The following is a 19050-nucleotide window of genomic DNA, read 5'->3' on the forward strand; positions in this document are numbered from 1 at the left end:
TGTCATTGGTAACAGAGTTCAGCAGGAGTTAGAAACAGGGTAAGACAATGGGTAATTGAAGCCGAAGGGATACAGACTGTGCAACAGGACTAGATACAAAAACTCAAAAATGGACAGCACAATAATACCTAATTGTAAAGTAATCATGTTAAAATACTGAATGAAGCTGCATCTGAGCTATAGGGTTTTTTTTGTTTTTGTTTGCTTGTTGGTTTGTTTGTTGTTGTTGTTTTTTACTATTATTACTACTTTTATTTCTTTTCTTTATATTAACATTTTATATCTTTTTTTGTTGTGTTGCTAGTTCCTCTAAACCGATGCAAATGTACTAAGAAACAATGATCATGCATCTATGTGATGATGTTAAGAATTACTGAGTGCATATGTAGAATGGTATGATTTCTAAATGTTGTGTTAATTTCTTTTTTTTTTTCTTTCCGTTAATAAAAAAAGAAAAAAAAAAAAAAGAAATAAACATATGAGGGTGAGTGGTGCAATGGTGGCTCAGTGGCAAAATTCTTGCCTGCCATGCCAGAGACCCGGGTTCGATTCCCGGAGCCTGACCATGCCAAAAAAAAAAAAAAATATATATATATATATATATATACACACATACACACACACATATGTGGGTGACTGTGGAAAGACTATGCCTATTATCGTGGTCAAGACTCACAATGGATGGAGGTGGCCTAAGGGTGCAATGACTGAGGAATGAAAAGGGAACTGTGGTGTAGACATACAATGGACTACTGAGCACTGCAAGAAGAAATGAAGTTGTGAGGCAAGCAACTAGGTGAACGAAACTTAAGGACTGTATGTTGAGTGAAAGGCAGAAACAAAAAGACAAATATTATCATGCCTCAATCATATGGACTAATTATAATATAAAAATTCAGTGAACTAAAGTTCAGAACATAAGTTTTCAGGTTGGGGGCTATTGTAAAGGGCCCTAGATTGTAAGATCTTACAGCAGTCACATATATTCAGGAGTTTTAACTGTTATTTCTAAATTCTGAGATACTGAGCTGTTTGTATATAACCTGGTCATTCCCAGAGACTTCAAGTATTTATGTGACACCTGAGACTCATAGTTAGAGCTCTGAAGCTGTAGAAATCAGAGCACTCCATACTGGAACTGCTTAAAAAGTTGAAAAAGTGATCAGACTTCGACTAGAGATAATGAATGAAGCTGATCTGAATAGGACTAAATTAAATCAGAATACAGAGTAAGGGATGATATGGTCCATATTTTAAAACTTCAACTTCTGTGTGAGACCAAAGGAAGAGATGTTTATTTGCTGAAAAATTTATATTTGGGTACCACATTATATAATTTAACTTGTATGGTCAACTTAGCTGAACACCATAAGTACACAAAATCTTGAACAGGGCTTGAGATCTTGTTGGTTTGTATAAGTTGGTGTGATGCCGCCATACATCCCAGAGTTATTTGGGCACTGAATAAAAATGTATCTACAAAGTCCCCTTTCAGGGAATGAGTAGAAAGGGGGAAATATTCAACTTCTCCATTTGGGGAATTCCTGATATTCTCACAAACAGTGGGGACCGATTCAATAGGCTGAGCCCTTGATCTTGGATTTCGCCCCTAGGGAAATTATTCCTGCAAGGGAGAGGCTAAGCCTACTTATAATTATGTCTAAGAGTCACTCCCAGAGATCCTCTTTTGTTGCTCAGATATGGCCTCTCTCTCTCTAAGCCAACTCAGCAAGTTGCCCTCCCCACCCTCTATGTGGGACATGACTCCCAGGGGTGTAAATCTTCCTGGCAACATGAAATAGAACTCCCGAGATGAGCCGGGACCCATCATTAGGAAACTGGAAGGCCTTCTTGACCAAAAGGGGAAGAGAGAAATCTTCAGTGGCCGAGAGATTTCAGAGTCGACAGGTTATCCTTCAGATTATTCTTATGCATTATATAAATACCCTTTTTTAGTTTATGGTGTTTTCGAGTAGCTGGAGGCAAATATCTGAAACTGTTGAACTGTTTCCAGTAGCCTTGATTTTTAAAGTCAATTGCATAACAATACAGCTTTTACAGTGTGACCATGTGATTGTGAAAACCTTGTGTCTGATTTTCTTTCTATCCAGGGTATGGACAGATGATTAAAAAAATAAGGATGCATAAATAAATAAATTATAGGGGGAGATAAAGGGTAAAAAATTGGGTAGATTGAAATACTGGTGATCAATGAGAGGGAGGAGTAAGGGGTATGGGATGTATGAGTATCTTTTTGTTGCTGTTATTTCATTTTCTGGAGTGATGCAAATGTTCTAAAAAATGATCATGCTGATGAATACACAACTATGTGATGATATTGTGAGCCATTGATTGCCCACCATGTATGGACTATATGTGTGTGAAGTTTTCTCAATTTAAAAAAAAAAAGACTATGTCTACCAAATCCAAATAATCTGTGCCTTGCTCCCCAGAAAAAAAGAAATTTGGTAAGATGTCCACCTAAGCATCAAATCATATCACACAAGAGACTCACTGCCTCTACCTTTGAACACTCTCCTGCACCATCTCTCCCTCCACAATACACAAGATTCGACTCAACCAGATGTTCCAGATGCCACCCAGTAAAGACCAGTGGGACGTGCTCACTAGGTAAACATTCCCTCATTTCACCTTCCTACCTAGAGCCAAGAACAGCGTTCTTCATTTCCTTTAGGACCTGTTTTTAGACTCCCGCTCCCTAGGAAGCATCTCTGACTCACCTTCAGTAGTTGTTGGCCATTTCCTTACTCCAGATCATTAAATATTTATGCCCTGGCTTTTTGACATGGATTTTTTGTTTTGTTTTCTTTTAACCTGCTGGCAGCTTCTTACCAAGGGTCTTGAGTGCTTTGCCCTCTACTTCCTTGTGCAGTCCTATCATCAGGATGTTTAGCAGCCAGAATGCTACCTAACAGCCCAATAAAGTCAAGCTGTGAGAAAAATCAGACTCCTTAGAGCTGACAGGGAGCTTGTAAAGCTTCCTTCGATCTCCTTTACTTCAAGAGGAAACTGAACCACAGTGAGATGCCACTTCACACCCACTAGGATGGCTTTTATTGAAAAATTGGAAAATAACAAATGTTGGCAAGGCTGCAGAGAAATAAGAACCCTCTTGCACTGTTTGTGAGAATGTAAAAGGGGGCTGCTGCTATAGAAGACATTTGGTGGTACCTCAAAACGTTAAACATATGCAAATTCATTAAGTCAGAATCTAGAATACAGGCTACCAAGGGTGGAAGGGAATGGGGAGTGAGGAGTTAATACTTCATTGATACAGAGTTTCTGTTTTGGGTGATGGAAAAGTTTTGGTGATAGATGGTGGAGATGGTGGTGTAACATTGTGGCATAATTATCATCGCTGAACTATATTATCGAAAGTAGATAAAATGGGAAATTTTAGAGTGTATATTTTTTAAAAATTGCTATGAACTTACTTTTGAAAAAAAAAAAAAACTTAAGTATAGAACTACTACCTGGAACTCCCACTTCGAGGTAAATACCCCTTAAGAATCAAGGGCAGGGACTCAGATACTTGGACCAATATTCAGAGCAGTACATTCACAATTCCCAAAAGGTAGAAGTAACCTTAGTGTCCATCAATAGATGAACGGATAAGCAAGATGTGGTATTCAAATACAGTGGGATATTACTCAGCTGTAAGGAGAAAGGAGATTCTAAAGCACGTTATAACATGGTTGAATCTTGAAGACCTCATCTAGAGTGAAATGAGCCTGACACAAAAGGGCAGATAGTGTAGGATTTCACTCATATGAAATAACTAGAATATGCAAATTCATAGAGACAGAAAATAGATTAGAGGTTACCAGGGGCAGAGGTGGGAGTGGAGAAAGGGGAACTAATGGTTAATAGGTACAGAATTTCTATTTGGGGGTGATGAGAAAATTTTGGTGATGGATGGAGTTGATGTGACTGTAATTAATGTCAGTGAATTGTATACTTGAAGGTGGCTTAAAATGGTATTTTATATATATATATATCTTACACCATTTTTCAAAAGAGGAAACTGAAGCCCAGAATGAGAAAGTGACTCAACAAGGTGACAAGCGTGGCCAGGGGCAACTCAGAATCAGGCAGTTTGCATTTTCTACTGCACGTTGAATATGGGGCAAAAGCGCCTGGGGAGGGGCCGAGAAAGGCAAAAGGCAACCCAGTGTGGCGCCTGAGAACACAGGTGTGGACAGCAGGGACGTGGTTCTGAATCCTGAGCTTCCACCCACACGCTGAGCGCCCTTGTGAAAACTACTTCACCTCCACAAGCCTTGGTCTTCCTGGTTGTCAAAGGGGGATAATCACATCCACCCGCCCCTGTGGAGTCACTGGAAAGGGTAAATGAGTAATGCAAGTAAAGCACCTGAACAGCTTTAGCCCAGGGTATGTCTGCAGTGAAGGGAAGCTGCTATTTTTATGAGCATTATTTCTCCCTTCATTAGTTTTCCAGGTAGTTCTAGATTTTTGAGCTCTCCAAAAAAGTAATTCTTTCATGTTCCTTCTTTTGCTAACACTGTGTCCTCTGTCTAGAATGCCCTTCTCCTCTGCAGTACTAGAAGAGCTTACTAACTTGCACATGCTGTTCAATTCATACAATAAACAAAATGAGGTCACTACTACTCTTATCCCCATCTTATAGATTAGGGAATTGAGGCATGGAGAGGGTGAGAAACTTGCCCAAGATCACACCACTAATGAGTTGTGGACCTATTCTGACTGAGAGACTATACTTTTAAGCCCCTCTCTCCACTGCATTTACGAGTGTGTGTCCAAGTCACTCCCATCCTTTGGGGTGCAATTTAAATGCAACCGTCTCCTCTAAGGAGCCTTCTCTGATCTCTTACCTGGAAATAATAATGCCTCTCCCTTTTAATTCCCCACTTCTTTGTTAGTGTCTCTCTTGCAGCACTGGCCTTCTACTTGGTATAGTCTATTTGTGCACAGTATATGCCTTAGCTTCCCTAACAGGCTAGATACTCCTTGAGGGCAAAGACTAGATCCTATTAAATTTTATAGCCCTCAAGGGCCTGGCAAAAGGCAGTTGCCATTACAAGAAACTAGGCACATGCTTGAGAAATTCCACCAAGACTGAATTCTAAATCAGCTATAACATGCATTAAATAAATAATTGTGAGATGACAGAAGAGCTTTCTCCACATTCCGACTGGTAAGCAGGCATGTCGACGCTAGGTCTTTGACCTCTGGCTTTTCCTTAAAATGTAGAGGAGGAAAAAAAAATGTAGAAGAAAGAGGGAACCAGCTGAGAGCTGAAGTGCGGGTAGGAGCGGGATGGAGAAGGGATATGCCCTCAAGGCCCTTTATCAAAACCCCTTTGAAGACCTGGGAGCTGGAAAGTTGAGAGACTAGTATGACTTTCAAATGCCAAGACCACTCTCACATGTCACACGGAAAACTGAGACATGAACTCCCTCAACTCATTGTCCCTTTACTGACCACAGTCCTTGCTTACAAAATGACATTTCTGTCTCTAAGAAGTAATGTCATATAGGAATGGTTTAAAAAAAAAAATTTTTTTTAAGACTAAGATTTTAAAGAAAGTGTACCTACTAAGTTTACTTTTCAGAAATTTAAAACCTTCAGGTGGTTCCTAGGCCAGATAAGTCCTGAAACCCAAAGGGGCCAGCCTCTCCAAGAATATTAACCAGTTGCATCCCCTGTCCCATGTTGTCAACACCCCTTTTCAACATGAAAAAGTTAGAATGGGCAATGCCCAACTATCCCTACATGTTGAGAAAGGATCAAAATAGGAGGAGTTAGAGCAGACAGAATTTAACAAATGAGTACAACTATTGAATTATTATATTGATATTTCTGTTTAGTGTCTTGGAACAGCTAGAAGGAAAAGGCTGAAACTATGGAACTGCGATCCATACCAAACATTGCAATCTGTTCTATAACTACTTGTTAAAATGTACCTTAAATTTATTGCTCTTTTGTACATATATCTTAATTAAAAATGTTATTAAAAAAAAGTGTGCATTCTCTCTTGGGTATGACCAAGACTTCACATGATGGGAATCATCTCCAACTGACGATGGAGTCAGCTCTAGAGAAAAATTAAACAGGTAGGACAGAGTATATATTTTAATCTATAAAATCTGATCATCAAGAAGATTCACATCTAACGAGAATTCGCCCGTCTGAGACAGGAAGCTCAGTGGAGGCCACAGGAACTAGAAGAGACGAGAGGAGCAGAAATGACAGCACAGTGCTGTGGGCAGCCTGTGGGCACTCAGATGCCATTGGAGGATGGATGTCGTGTGCAGATTCAACTGGATCTGGGGCAAGATTCAGAGGAGCTCGTGTAGGGATGCTTATTCAGCTACAAATGGGACCACAGAAAAGGAAAAAGTAAGAAGTAGAACCGCCTCTCTAAATTTAAGTGTGGGGGAAGAAGTGGGAGCAAGAAGAGTCCTGGGAGAAGGAGACAGTGCTGTCTTAGGGTTTGTGGTAGCCTGGGAGGAAGGCTGGCCACACCAGATGCACTGTCAAAATGCTGAGGGAAAGAAAGAATCCCACAACGGCTCTGAAACAGCAGCTCTTAACCTTCTTTGAGTCTCTGACCCCTTTTGAAAATATGATGGAAAGTATAAATCCTCTTCTCAGAAAAAAAAAAAAAAAAGCACAAATGTGCCCACAAGGGTCTTTTATGCTTAAAGAACCTCTGTTACTATGGCAAGACGAAGGGATGATAAGCAAAAGTGAAATTCTAACAATGTAATTGCAAACAACCAAATAAGGAAATAGGTGGGGAAGGGAGAGGAAGGGAAAGAGAGTCCTAAGGGGTCCTTATATCTATTAGAAGGGAAGAGGGGCAGCCAAGAGCTAATCATGAATATAACGTTGTGGCCATGGGGCTGTGAGAGGAGAACCAAGAAGGTATAAGTCCAAAGTGAGGTGAAAATTTTTAATATATTAAAATCAACAAAACTATGTTTTTCCTTATGTTCAGAGCAAGAAGAACAGCCGGGACACAAGCCTTTGTTCTAGCATACGACATTAGCAGGGCTCCCCAACTTTTATCTTCAGTTCAGTTCCATCTTTTCTGTCAAGAAAATTGATTTCCAAACTCCAACATGTGAAAATGATGTTAACAAGAGAGAACTGAGATCCCAGATAGATAGACAAGTTAGAGAGCAAACTGGCCATGTTAAATGGCTTGAATCTCGCGGTCTGGAACAAGTACCGGCTGGAGGTTCCTGAGGAAAATGGCCGAGGGAAGCGGAAATGCTGACTTCTAACGTGCAGAATGGTCTTCGATCCTTGCTGGTACACTTTGAAAGGCAAACCCAGGACCAGTAGACAGAAGCCTCAGGATGGAGATGTCAGATTCCTACGAGGACAGATGTAACACAATACAATTCAAAATACAAAAGAAGAAATTCCATTTTCCCTAAGGGGGTGGACTACTTAGGGAGGTACTGAGTCTCAGTCGGTATTCACGTGAACACTGGACCATCATTTTATAAGACTTTTAAAGGAGGGTTCGAATTACAGGTCTCTTCTAACGCTGAGAGCCTAGGCTTCTTCTGTGGTTCTATGAGAAAAAAAGAGTATTTTCCCATCACATCTTAGGTTTTTTAGCCTTACTTCTCTACCTTTAAATGGGTGATCCCAGTTCTTTTTCTCACTCTACTTTTATTCTTCTTTCTTTTTACCCAAATCCTAAAAGGCAGGCACTGTGGTTATAGTTGGAGAAGAAGAAGGTGCCTTGTGCTTTTCCCTGGGTTCTTCTCTTACTTACATCCCATCTATGCCTGTCCCACCTCTCTGAGCGGTTAGAGCTTTGACCCCATACCTTCTTCTTAGTCCTTAGACATACACTACCTGGTATGTTTTCTTCTATAGTGTTACCATAATGTAACTTTTCATGTGTGTATCATTTTTCCGTAAATAGAATATTAACTCATGGAGGAAAAGATCATGGGTGATTTTGTTTTTAAATTCCCAAAGCACCTACTACTTAATAACCATTTTGAATTAACAGTTGAGTTTTCTATCACGTTAGGTTCTAAACATGTATACCCCACAAGTCTGAAAGTAAAACAAACGAACTAAAGCTGAATATAGAAAAAGGAAGTTAATTAAGTTCTAAATGACCGGTATCAGAGACCTGGGAAGGACTTTAAAGATGATCTCATTAACTCCTTCATTTTGCTACCTATGGAATGAAAGCTTAGTGGGGAGTTGGTACCTGACATAGTAGAAATGGACTAGAAGCCAGGTCTCCATGTGTCCGGGTCACTGTCTCTCTATGACTCATCATTGCAAAAACTTTGGTGGGGTACTGAAGCAAGCAAACTAACTCTCTGAATTTTTGAAAGTGGATGAAACCTCCGGTTTCCTAAAGGCATAGAAATGGACTATGACTTCGGAAATTTCCTTCCAGCGCAGGCTGGAAATCAGTTTTCCTATAGTTAACCTCCTCTGTGTGCTCCTGCTTAGGCGTCCTGTTGGATGCATACTGCTGCAATTCTGCCATCTAGTGGTGTGAGGTGGGTATTGCACCATCAGCCATCTCACCAACATGCATCCTACTTTAAAAGCCCTAGTAACCAAAAAGAGTTTTTATAGCGTGCCAAACACACGACAGCAATACACTCTAGCTGTCCTCAGCAATTATACTAAACTGAAGTTTACAGGGTCTCCTCTATCTCTGGCAACTTCAGGTCCAATCTGACAACAGTGTTAAAGTGACTAAATTATGACTTCTTAGTGCAGAGAAGTTCAAGGAGGGCATTTGCTCGTGGCAGTGGGGAAAGTTCTAGGGAACAGGTGAGCCTTGATTTGGGTCCTGAATGTTATTGGCCCAATAGTCAATAGGAAGCTTTTATAGTTGTAACTGGGAATCAATTTGATGAAAATGGTGTTTAGGAATTTTAGTATTATACCATGCTATAGCCTTCAGCTGGAGGGGTAAAAACTGAAAAAATTAAGAGTTGGGCTTCTTAGTGTATATACTCTAGACCTTTATCTGCTGTATGAGACCAAAGGCAGAGAGGTTTGTTATGTCTAGAACCTAAATATTCTGTAACACATAATCTAGATCAGCCTCTCTGGATAGTTCATTTAAACATCTCAGACTCCTGGAGTCCAGAACAGGTATGAGTGTAGTTGTATGTGGCTTAATGTAATACCAGGATACGTCTCAGACTATGGGCTGATAATTTTAAAATAGTGGCAGAGTCCCTTGCAGGTCTGCCATATATATATGCATATAACTATTATATATATAACTATTAAACTTTCCCAACTGGGAAACCCCAGGTACCCTCTCAACCATTGGAGACTCGCAAGAAAATAGGCCAAGTCTTGGATTTTGAGGCATGCCCTTATGAAACAAATTTCTATATGAAGTTCAGACTACCCATAACGAGACCTAAGAGTTGCTTCCAGGAAGGCTCTTTGTTGTTCAGATGCTGCCTTTCTCTGGGCTCCACTCTACAAGGCAAATCATTACCCTCTCCTCTGCGTGGACATGATATCCAAGGGTGAAGGTCTCCCTGACAGCATGGGGTGTGGCTCCTGGGGATGGTGTGGCCCTGGCACCATGGAATCGATGACACCTTCCAGACCAAAGAAGGGAAATGAAGAATAATAAAGCGGGGCATCAGTGACCAAGGGAGATCAATGAAGTCGGGAGGCTAATCTGGAGGCTACTCTTATATAAGCTTCAGTTAGATAATGCTAATCACATGGTTTGCTAGGCCCCAACAACATCATAACTTGAGAACACCTAGGGCTCAAAATGAGGTTCTCTAAAGGTTTCATGCACTAGTTTGGCTTTCCTGGAACCTATAATTCCCAGAGTGTTCATGGGTCAGGTGAATCCTGGGACCCAGGGGGACCAGCATCTCCAGGATTATCAGTTAGTTGCATCCCCCTATCCTTTAGTGTTAACACCCCTTCTCAGCACGAGGCAGTCAGAACAGGCATTGCCCAGGGATCCCTATGGATGGGGAGGGAAATCAGAGGACAGGGAGGAGATATGGCAAAGAGGGTGGGATTTGGCAGACAAGTATGACTGCTGAATCACTGTTTTGATTTTCCTTCTGGCTTCAGGTGTTTTGGAGAAGCTAGAAGGAAAAATCTGAGATGGTGGAATGGCAACTCATGACAAACTCTGGGATCTGCTGAAATGTGCTTTGAAAGTTATTGCTTTTTTCTTTCCTTGCTTTGTGTATGTTGTATTTTACAATAAAAAGAAAAAACACTTTAAAAAAAGAAATATGGGGGAATGTGTTACAACATTTTGAAAGAAATCAAACTGGATCGATTAAATTAAAAAATGGATATACTGGGTGGACCATGGTGGCTCAGCAGGCAGAGTTCTCACCTGTTATGCCGGAGACCCGGGTTCACATCCCAGTGCCTGCTCATGTTATAAATAAATAAATAAATAAATAAAGGATATAAACCTTGAAAAAAAAAGAACAGGGCTTTTTATTGCTATTCTTTTTAGGTGGTATTTTAAAATTATTAATAGTGATAATAATTCCTACCTTACAAATTGCTATGAGAGAATGTTATATGAAGTGCTTATTTAGCACAATGTCCTGCGCATAGCACATGTTCAATAAGTCGAGAAGATATTATCTTCTCTCTGAAAATCAGCTTCGACAACTGGGGACCCCATTTCATGGTCACCTCACCTCTAGAGACTGCTGTGCCCACCTTCTCTCCAGGTGGAGAGTCTCTGGATGTTCTCAAGGAGCCAGAACATACCCACCGACCTCTAGGCAGGAGGTAGGAAAGGAGAGGAGTGGGGAGAGGTAAGCAGAGGCCTTTTCTAAATCTCCTCCCCTGGCTCATCCCCTCTGACAATTGGAACTTTAAATGAAGCTGCCCATCTTCTCTTATCTGGGGCAGAAAGCTTTCTCTCCAGCGTCTGTTCACCTGGATTGGAATGGTAAGGAAGCCATACTGGGATCCACGTTTATTGAAGCAGAGTCCAAGAGGCAGGAAGCCCGGCCTATGGGCTCACTCGGTCACCTTTCCTCCACACGGCAGCTGCTCTTTGTCTGGTCACTTCCCATCATCCTATCACGAGGCCTTGCCATTACTGGCTCTAGGCTGCAGCCTCCTTAAATCTGCCCTGAAGCTGGGACACCTGTTCCCCTCCCTCTCCCACTGAGCTCATTCTTCCTGTCCGAGGCGCTGCCTTCTTAGGCCCACAGTCTGCCACCCCTCAGGAGCATGGCAGGGGGACTCTCAAAAGCACTCAAGATGGTGAAAGAGAACACAGTGGGCTCAGTCCCATTCCTAAAAGCCATATGATTTTTTAGGAGTCAAACAAAATCTAGGAAATAAAGATACCTTTTACCCATATGTCTTCCCAGGTAGGGCAGGGGCTGAAGCTTATTCAGGGCCTGGAGGTGGGGTTCATGGATGACTAAGAGGAAGGGAATTTGTTCTGTCTTCAAAAGGACAATCCCAATACCACAGGTGTGTCGAAAACATTGTGCTCACTCTTGAAGAGAGTCACCAAGTAGGAAATGTCTCCTGAACTCTTCCTTCAGTGGGAGTGATGGCTGAGCTATTTTAGACCATTATGTGACCTTAGGAACAGATATCATACACTGCAATGCCACAAGATAAAAGGAGCCTGGGTCCCCGGGGATTTTGCCATGACAGCCAGGACTACTAACTTCTGGGCTTCAATGGGAGGAGAAATGCACTTATATTTCTTTTAAGTCACTATTCCTTGGTCTCCATAACTTACAGCCAAATATAATCATAACTGATACTGCGTCCAATAAATGTTGACTGTTGTCACATGTCACATGATTACAATTCCTTTAATGTCTGTCTTCCCATCAGACTGTAAGCTCCATGAGGGGAGGGACCATATCTGTGTGTTCAGTATATCCCCAGAGCCCAACCCAGGGCCATGCACACAGTAGGCACTCAAAAAGTGTCTATTGAATGAATGATTCAGAAGAAGCTTTTCTTCTTGCCTAAGTGCCTAATCTTGGGGCATCTTTTCCTTTAAGATCTCACCTAAAGATCCAAGTGGAAGCTCCAAAGGAAAGGTTTCTTGCCATACTTCACTTCCTCTAGTTCCCTTTCTTCAAGTTCACAGGAACTTATTCTATACACAGATGGCATTAACCTGCTAATGATGCCAGTTGGGGTTCATTCTCTAGTTAGTCCCTGGATGCTTATTTCCTTGCTTAGCAGGGCTTTAAGCTACTCTGGCAGGGAAAACCCATTTTCAGTTTTTTGACAATTGGGATCCTTAATCCCAATTTCTCATAAATGCATGCAGTGGACAATAAATACTTGTTAAAGAAAGAAAGATATAGAGGGAGGAAACTTTGACAAGGTTTCTCAACACTGAGGAAAAATGTTTGCATTCCAGTTTGGGGAGAATGATTCAAGGAAAGGAGCCAAACTTGGAAAAAAAATCAAAGGTATGCTGGTATGTTGAAAAAGGCAACAAGATGGAATTCAGGGGATCTGGACTCAACTTCCATTTGCTGTAACCTGGGCACATCACTTCACCTCTTCGGATCTGTTTCCTTATTTTTACACTGGAAGGTCTAAAAGACTAAATCAGTGAATTTCTAGCTGTGCTCCAAGAAGTTCAGTTAAAGACCCAAAAATGCTGGAACCCAGACCCCTCCCCACGTTATCCAGAGAAGCTCTGCAACCTTCTGCTTCACACATTGGCTCTCCTATAAAACGTGGTTTGAACAAAAAACTATAACAGTTAAACTATGACTAAATAAAGTTTAAAAAACATTGAATTCAATGAACCGCCTCCCAGCTGTACAATGATCTCTGGTTTTATGATAGAACATGTCCATTCTTGGTACCTGAACCCCTTCCCAAAGAAGAAAATGTTCCATGGGTTCCAGTCTTGTCTCCCGAGCCATACCGTAAATTCTGAGAGGGCTGAATTTGGGCTCTTGGTTCTCAGCTTCCCAAGGCAAGCAAGTATGTGTGACTGGGTGCCCCAACTGTCAGGGGCAGCAGAAAGGCTGTGAGGAGGAGTGTATGCCCACCATGGGGACATAGGGAGGCATGGGGACCTCCATACTGGGGCAATTGGGTCTGAACTCCAATATGTGTTTCTGCTCATATGTGTGTTTCTTTAACATCATCACATCATCTTTCTCCTTCTCCCCGATAACTGCTTTTCTTCTCTCCCCTCATCCCTCTTACCTCTCCCCCATTCCCTTGCGCCCCCTCCTCAGACCCTGAGCCTCATCTGGTCCCTGCCCTAGCTTCCTGGGTCTAGAGCCCAGAGTTTGCAGGAGGGAGTCAGTGAAATGTCCAGGAACAAGCAGGGCTGATTGGGTACTGAGGAAAAGAGGCACCTAAAGGGTCTACGTCAAGAAGGGTTGTGAATGAACCTTAAGGGTTATAGGTTGAATGAAATGTCAGGAACAAAAAGACAAATATTATCATGCCTCACTCATAAGGACTAACTTTAATATAAAAACTCAGTGAACGGGAGGTACAAGGGTAGTTTAGTGGTAGAATTCTTGCCCGCATGCAGGAGACCTGGATTCTATTCCCAACCCATGCACATTCCAAACAAACAAAGACAAACAAACAATTCAACAAATGGTGCTGCAATAACAGGATACTCACACAGAAAAAGAATGAAATATGACCTCACCATACAGCATACAAAATACTACTGCTAAAAATTCGGTGAAGTCAAGAGCATGGGTTATCCAGTTGGGGACTACAACTGGTAGTAAAGGATCCTACATTATAAGCTCTTACAGCAGTCACATATATTCAGGAGTTGTAACTGTTATTTCTGAATTCTGAGATACTAAGCTATTTGTTTATAACCTGGTTTCCCAGAAACCTCAGGTATTTATATGACACCTGAGACTCAGAATTAGAGCTCTGAAGCTATGACAGTCAGCAGTACTGCATACAGGAAATGTTTAAAAAGTTGAAAAAGTGATCAGACTTCTACAAGAGATATGAATGAAGCTGATCTGGATAGGACTAAGGTAAATCAAAATACAGGGTAAAGAATGATGTTGTCCCTAATTTAAAACTTCAACTTCTGTGTGAGGCCAAAGGGAAAGATATTTATTTGGTGCAAAATTTATATTTTGGGTAGTGCATTTCCTAATTTCACTTGTATGGTCGGTCAGTTTAGTTGATTGCCATAAGCACATGGAATCTTGAATAGGGCATGAGACTTTGTTGGTTTGTCCAGGTTAGTGTGATGCCCCAATATAACCCAGAGTAATTTGGGCAATGAATAAAGAAGCATTTGCAAGGTGCCTTTGGGGGACTGGGAGAACGGAGGAAATATTCAACTTCCGCATTCGGAGAATTTCTGATATTTTTGCAAGCAGTGGAGACGACCAAATCAATAGGCTGAGCCCTCGATCTTGGGGCTTGCCCCTATGAAACTTATTCCTAAAAAGGATAGACTAAGCCTACTTAAAATTAGGCCTCCAGAGACCCTCTTTCGTTGCTCAGATGTGGCTTCTCTCTCTAAGCTGATGAAGCAACTGAACTCACTACCCTCCCCCTCCATGTGGGACATGACTCCCAGGTATGTAAATCTCCCTGGCAACATAGAACAGAAATACCAGGACAAGCTGGGATCTGACATCAAGGGATTGAAAAAACTTTCTTAATCAAAAGGGGGAAGAAAGAAATGAGAAAAAATAAAGTTTCAGTGGCTGAGAGATTTCAAACAGAGTCAAGGGATTATTTTAGAGATTATTCTTATGCATTATATAGATATCCCTTCTTAGTTTATGGTGTATTAGAGTGGCTAGAGGGAAGTATCTGAAATATAGAGCTAGTGTTCCAGTACCCTTGTTTCTTGAAGATAATTGTATAATGATATAGCTTTATATATTGATTGTGATGACTGTGAAAACCTTGTGTCTGATGCTCCTTTTATCTAGGGTATGGCCAGATGAATCAAAAGTATGGATAAAAACTAAACAAATAATAGGGGGGACAAAGGTTAAAATAAATTGGGTAGATGGAAATATTAGTGGTCAGTGAGAAGGGAGGGATAAGGGGTATGGAATATATGTGTATTTTCTCTTTTATTTATTTTTCTGGAGTGATGCAAATGTTCTAAAAAATGATCATGGTGATGAATAAACAACTGTGTGATGAAAAAAAAAAAAAACAACCAGCAGCAGCAAGGACCATTTGAAAACCCCCAGTTCAGCGTCTGGTTTCCAGCCTGCCACCTGGAGGTGAGATGAGGAGAGAATGAGCCTCCTCCAGATTACCACTCCTCAAACTGCAGATTCTACCAGAATTCACTGCTTATGTGTCTGGCCCTACCATTTTCAGATCCGTGGGCTTCTGTCCTTGCTTCTCTAGCCCCTAGATACTGCTTATTTCTCTGAGGAATATACATGAGGCCTCAGATGAGACCACCACAAAAACAACTCAGAGACTGATTAGAATCAGGGTACTTAGCCCCACTTTGCCTGGGCTGTTTATTTACAGGGAGGTCCCTGGGGCTGGGGTGCAGTGACAGGTCCAGGACTCCAGCTCCAGCTCAGTCACTCAGGGTCTCTTGCTAACTCACCCTGGGAAGCTAAAGCCAAGGGCCAGGCACCTGAAAGAAAGTACGAGATGGAAAGCACATTTCCCCTCCCCAACCCAACCCCTTATACAAACCCCACCACATATTAGGACAGCACCAATCCCCAGAGGAGCCCAGGGAAAGGAGTGGAGAGGAAGAAGTTCAAGAGCACAGGCTGGGGACACTGTCTTCCACTTGGGATCCTACTTCTTACCCCAGGAGCCTGTACAAGAGGCCCCAGGCCTGAGGGAACCTGGGAGTGGCAGAAGGATGTGACTGATGGGGGTCAAGATAGGGTGAAAAGACAAGGGAGGGCATGAGAAGGTGGGGTGAAGGGAGGTAGGAGTGCTAGGAGCAGAGGGGAAATGATGGGCCAGGGCCGTGCTGCTTTCATGCCAGGATCCCAGGCAATTTCCTCAAGGGGTCAGGGCTGGAATAGAAGACCTCTTGGACATGCAGTTTTGTTCCTAAACGCTTACATGGCACAGAAGGGACCAGAAAGGAGAGGCTGCACTCACCTTGGAGAAGTCTGCTTCACCCAGACATGATGTGCTTGACAAAGGCTGGGAAAGAAGATGAAAATCAGCCACTGTTCTTGCCCTAAGCAGCTCTTTATTTCTTTTTGCTCCTTAAAACTTCCTCTTTCCCTATATTGCCTGATTTGAAATCTTCCCACTACCACTTCTCCAGTGATTCCTTCTCCTATTTGAGGGTTGGTGAGAGACCTAAATCCTGCTCATACCCTGACCTGTGCTCATTCCCTGACCTGATACTCGACATAGATGAAATGAGCCACATTATCTCAACCAATTCCCATAACAACCCTATGAGAAAGGTGTCAGTATCACCCCAATTTTCCTGATGAAAAATTGAGGTTCAGAGAAGGTAAGTGACTTGCTCAAGGTCACAAAGCTATTACATCACAGAGTTAGCTACAAAACCCATGCTCCTCCCTTTATACCATGACTCTCATTCACAGGATGGAAAAACCAATGACCCTGGGGCACCCATGTCCATCTGCTGCTTAAACCTCCTTCCTAGCTCCTGGACTTGTTCTGCAGACTCATAACCGGTCCAGGTGTGCCCGCCCTCCCATCCCCCAATAGCCCTGGGGAGCAAGGGCATGACCTGATACCTTCGTAATTGATGCAGCCATTGGCATCCTCTTGCCCAGCTAACAGCTGTTCCACTTCAGCCTCAGTCATCTTCTCTCCTGGGGTGGTGGGAAGTGCTTCTTATTTACAGACGGCAAGAGAAGGCAAGCAAAACCCAAGTACTCCCTCAAGTCTGAAGCTCTAAGACTCCCTGAGGCTAGGAAGCAGTCATACAAGCCTCTCCCAAAAGAATGGAGCCAGGGGTCTTGGAGGCCCTGTCCTGTCCATGAGACCTTTCCTCTGCCTTATAGCCACAAAAGGATAAGTAAACCAGGACCCCAGTGCTGGAGGCAAAGCCAAGCACAGAAAACCTTGGGTCCCACCTGCTGGGGCCCAGCAGTAAACGCCTCCTGCTCTGCCTACCTGCCCTCCTTTTCTCTCCCCAACCCTTACCTGATGAGCAAACCCAGCTGGGGAGGATTGTGCCTGAAGAGCCCAGAGAAACAGGGCCTGGATCAGATTGTGACCCTCAGCCTAGGAAACCCTTCTATTATCCCCCAACATATGCACCTCACTGCCTCCCCCCACTACCTTCCTCTCCCTTAGGCTTCAGCCTCTGCCTACTGCATACCCAGGGTGGCAAGAACATGCCGAAGTTCAGCACCCATGACTGTGCCATTACTCTCCTTGTCAAAAACACGCAGTCCCTCCACAAAGTCCTCGTAGGTGCCCTGCTCTTTGTTGCGGGATATGTGCTGCAGGATGGGCAGGAACATCTCAAAGTCCAGCATCTTGGTGCTCATCTCTTTAAGTGGACATGGGGAAGAAAGAAAATAATGTGAGCAGAAGCTCAAGGGGAGCACAGGGTCAGGAGGGAGCCTCACCCCAGCCCCACCAGGCTAACACCCAGCCCTGCAATCTGTTGGCACCCAGTTCTTAGACTGCAGCCACTTCTGGGTGGGGCATGCATGATCCCAGAGGACAAAGAGCCTACCAGAGCTCGGCAGGAGACTGGCTCTGGGGCATCCTTTTTTTAACAAAAGGACTAGGGCAGAAGTCCACTCAAGAACACCAAGCTCCCATGGCCCACCAGGCACAAGAGCTGATGATGGTACCAGCAGCATTTTGAGGGGTCCAAAGGATCACACAGCCCAGGCCTCACTTTCACAATTTAGACTTGTGATATGTGTCAGACATACTGTCACAGAGGTGAACCCATAGGATAAAAAAAAAAAGGAAACTATGCATAATTCTGTATTTGTGCCCTACTAATAGCTCACACTGCCTGGAGTTACTCTGAACCAATGATTTTTGTAAATTTGCAGTTATTTTGTGAGTAACACACTTCTCCATTAAAGGGTATTAGGAGTTTTAACTCAATAGATAAAAACAAATTTTAAATACCACAAATGATGGTATTTACTTTTTTTATAATAACCCAGGAATTCCCCCAAAATGGAAATGGTCCAGGTATCTCTCAGCCTCTAAGTAGCCCTGCTAACAAGGGCAAGCTCTGAGCCTCTGGGCTGTTCCTGCCCACATCTTTTACCCCGACTGGTATCTTCAGCAAGAGGAGGAGGAGAAGGAGCTAAGACCAAGCAATAAGGAGGAGGGACCAAGGTGAGGCCCAGGAAGCCTCTTAAGACTGCCCACTCTTGCTGACCTAGCCCACCTAATGCCTACACCTCTGAGAAGGAGGTACATGTTTTAGAGCCGCTGTTCATTGGTTTTACTCTGCCACCCATGACAGATGACATTCACAAATGGAACACACTCCCTTTTACAATTCCTAGGATGCCAGCTATCGAAGTACCACTTTCTAAACTCTCACTCACTCAAAGCTACCAGAATGTAAATGAAAGAAGCATCATTATTGAGCTAATGTTGAATCTGCTTGGATTTATATAAAATGAATAATTTGCAAACTTCAGTGCTCTGATCATTATCTGAAATAAATTGTGATGCAACTCGCAATGGTCCTGGGAAATCTCATGCTGTCACACTTCCCCTGAGAGTTTCTGGGCAGTGGTGTGCAGTTGGCGATGAGTTATCAGATGTCACCGAGCCTTCCTGCCTCAATGTCCTGCCACCCCAGGAAGTCAGGAGAAGATACTGAAGAAATAAAATGTAGCTACTGCCCTCTAGGAACTCCTAACCTCCTGGGGGAACAATATCACGTGGGATATGATCTGAGAACAAGTCCAGGCAACATTCTTCAAGGGTTAAATAATGCCAGGGGCATCTGGATAAATGATCCAATGGGACAAAGGTATCCTGGGGAGGTGAGGCTGGTCCCGGAGGGCTAAAGGGAGAAGAGAGTAATGGACAGGAGACAGATCTGGGAGAGGAGCCAAGGCCACAGCCCGAGGG

At 42.9% G+C, this 19050-nt stretch overlaps 1 protein-coding gene across 13 annotated transcripts in view; it reads right to left on the reverse strand.

Annotated features, from left to right (window-relative positions):
- Window positions 1-7181: 7181 nt before the first annotated feature.
- MYL4 (myosin light chain 4) overlaps window positions 7182-19050 on the reverse strand; it is a 35515-nt gene continuing 23646 nt past the window's right edge. For 11 of the 13 annotated variants that reach the window (XM_077164026.1, XM_077164023.1, XM_077164016.1 and 8 more), the window contains 5 exons: window positions 17312-17485; window positions 17134-17166; window positions 16722-16799; window positions 16105-16149; window positions 15459-15619 (listed from right to left, as the gene is read on the reverse strand). In XM_077164026.1, coding sequence (XP_077020141.1) covers window positions 16121-16149; window positions 16722-16799; window positions 17134-17166; window positions 17312-17485 — 314 coding nt within the window. In that variant the 3' untranslated portion in view covers window positions 15459-15619; window positions 16105-16120. Of the gene's footprint in view, window positions 7385-15458; window positions 15620-16104; window positions 16150-16721; window positions 16800-17133; window positions 17167-17311; window positions 17486-19050 lie in introns of those variants that run through there. The other 2 variants (XM_077164020.1, XM_077164021.1) reach the window with 2 other exon arrangements.

Source organism: Tamandua tetradactyla, chromosome 6, assembly GCF_023851605.1.
Source record: "Tamandua tetradactyla isolate mTamTet1 chromosome 6, mTamTet1.pri, whole genome shotgun sequence".
Classification (NCBI taxonomy): Eukaryota; Metazoa; Chordata; class Mammalia; order Pilosa; family Myrmecophagidae; genus Tamandua; species Tamandua tetradactyla.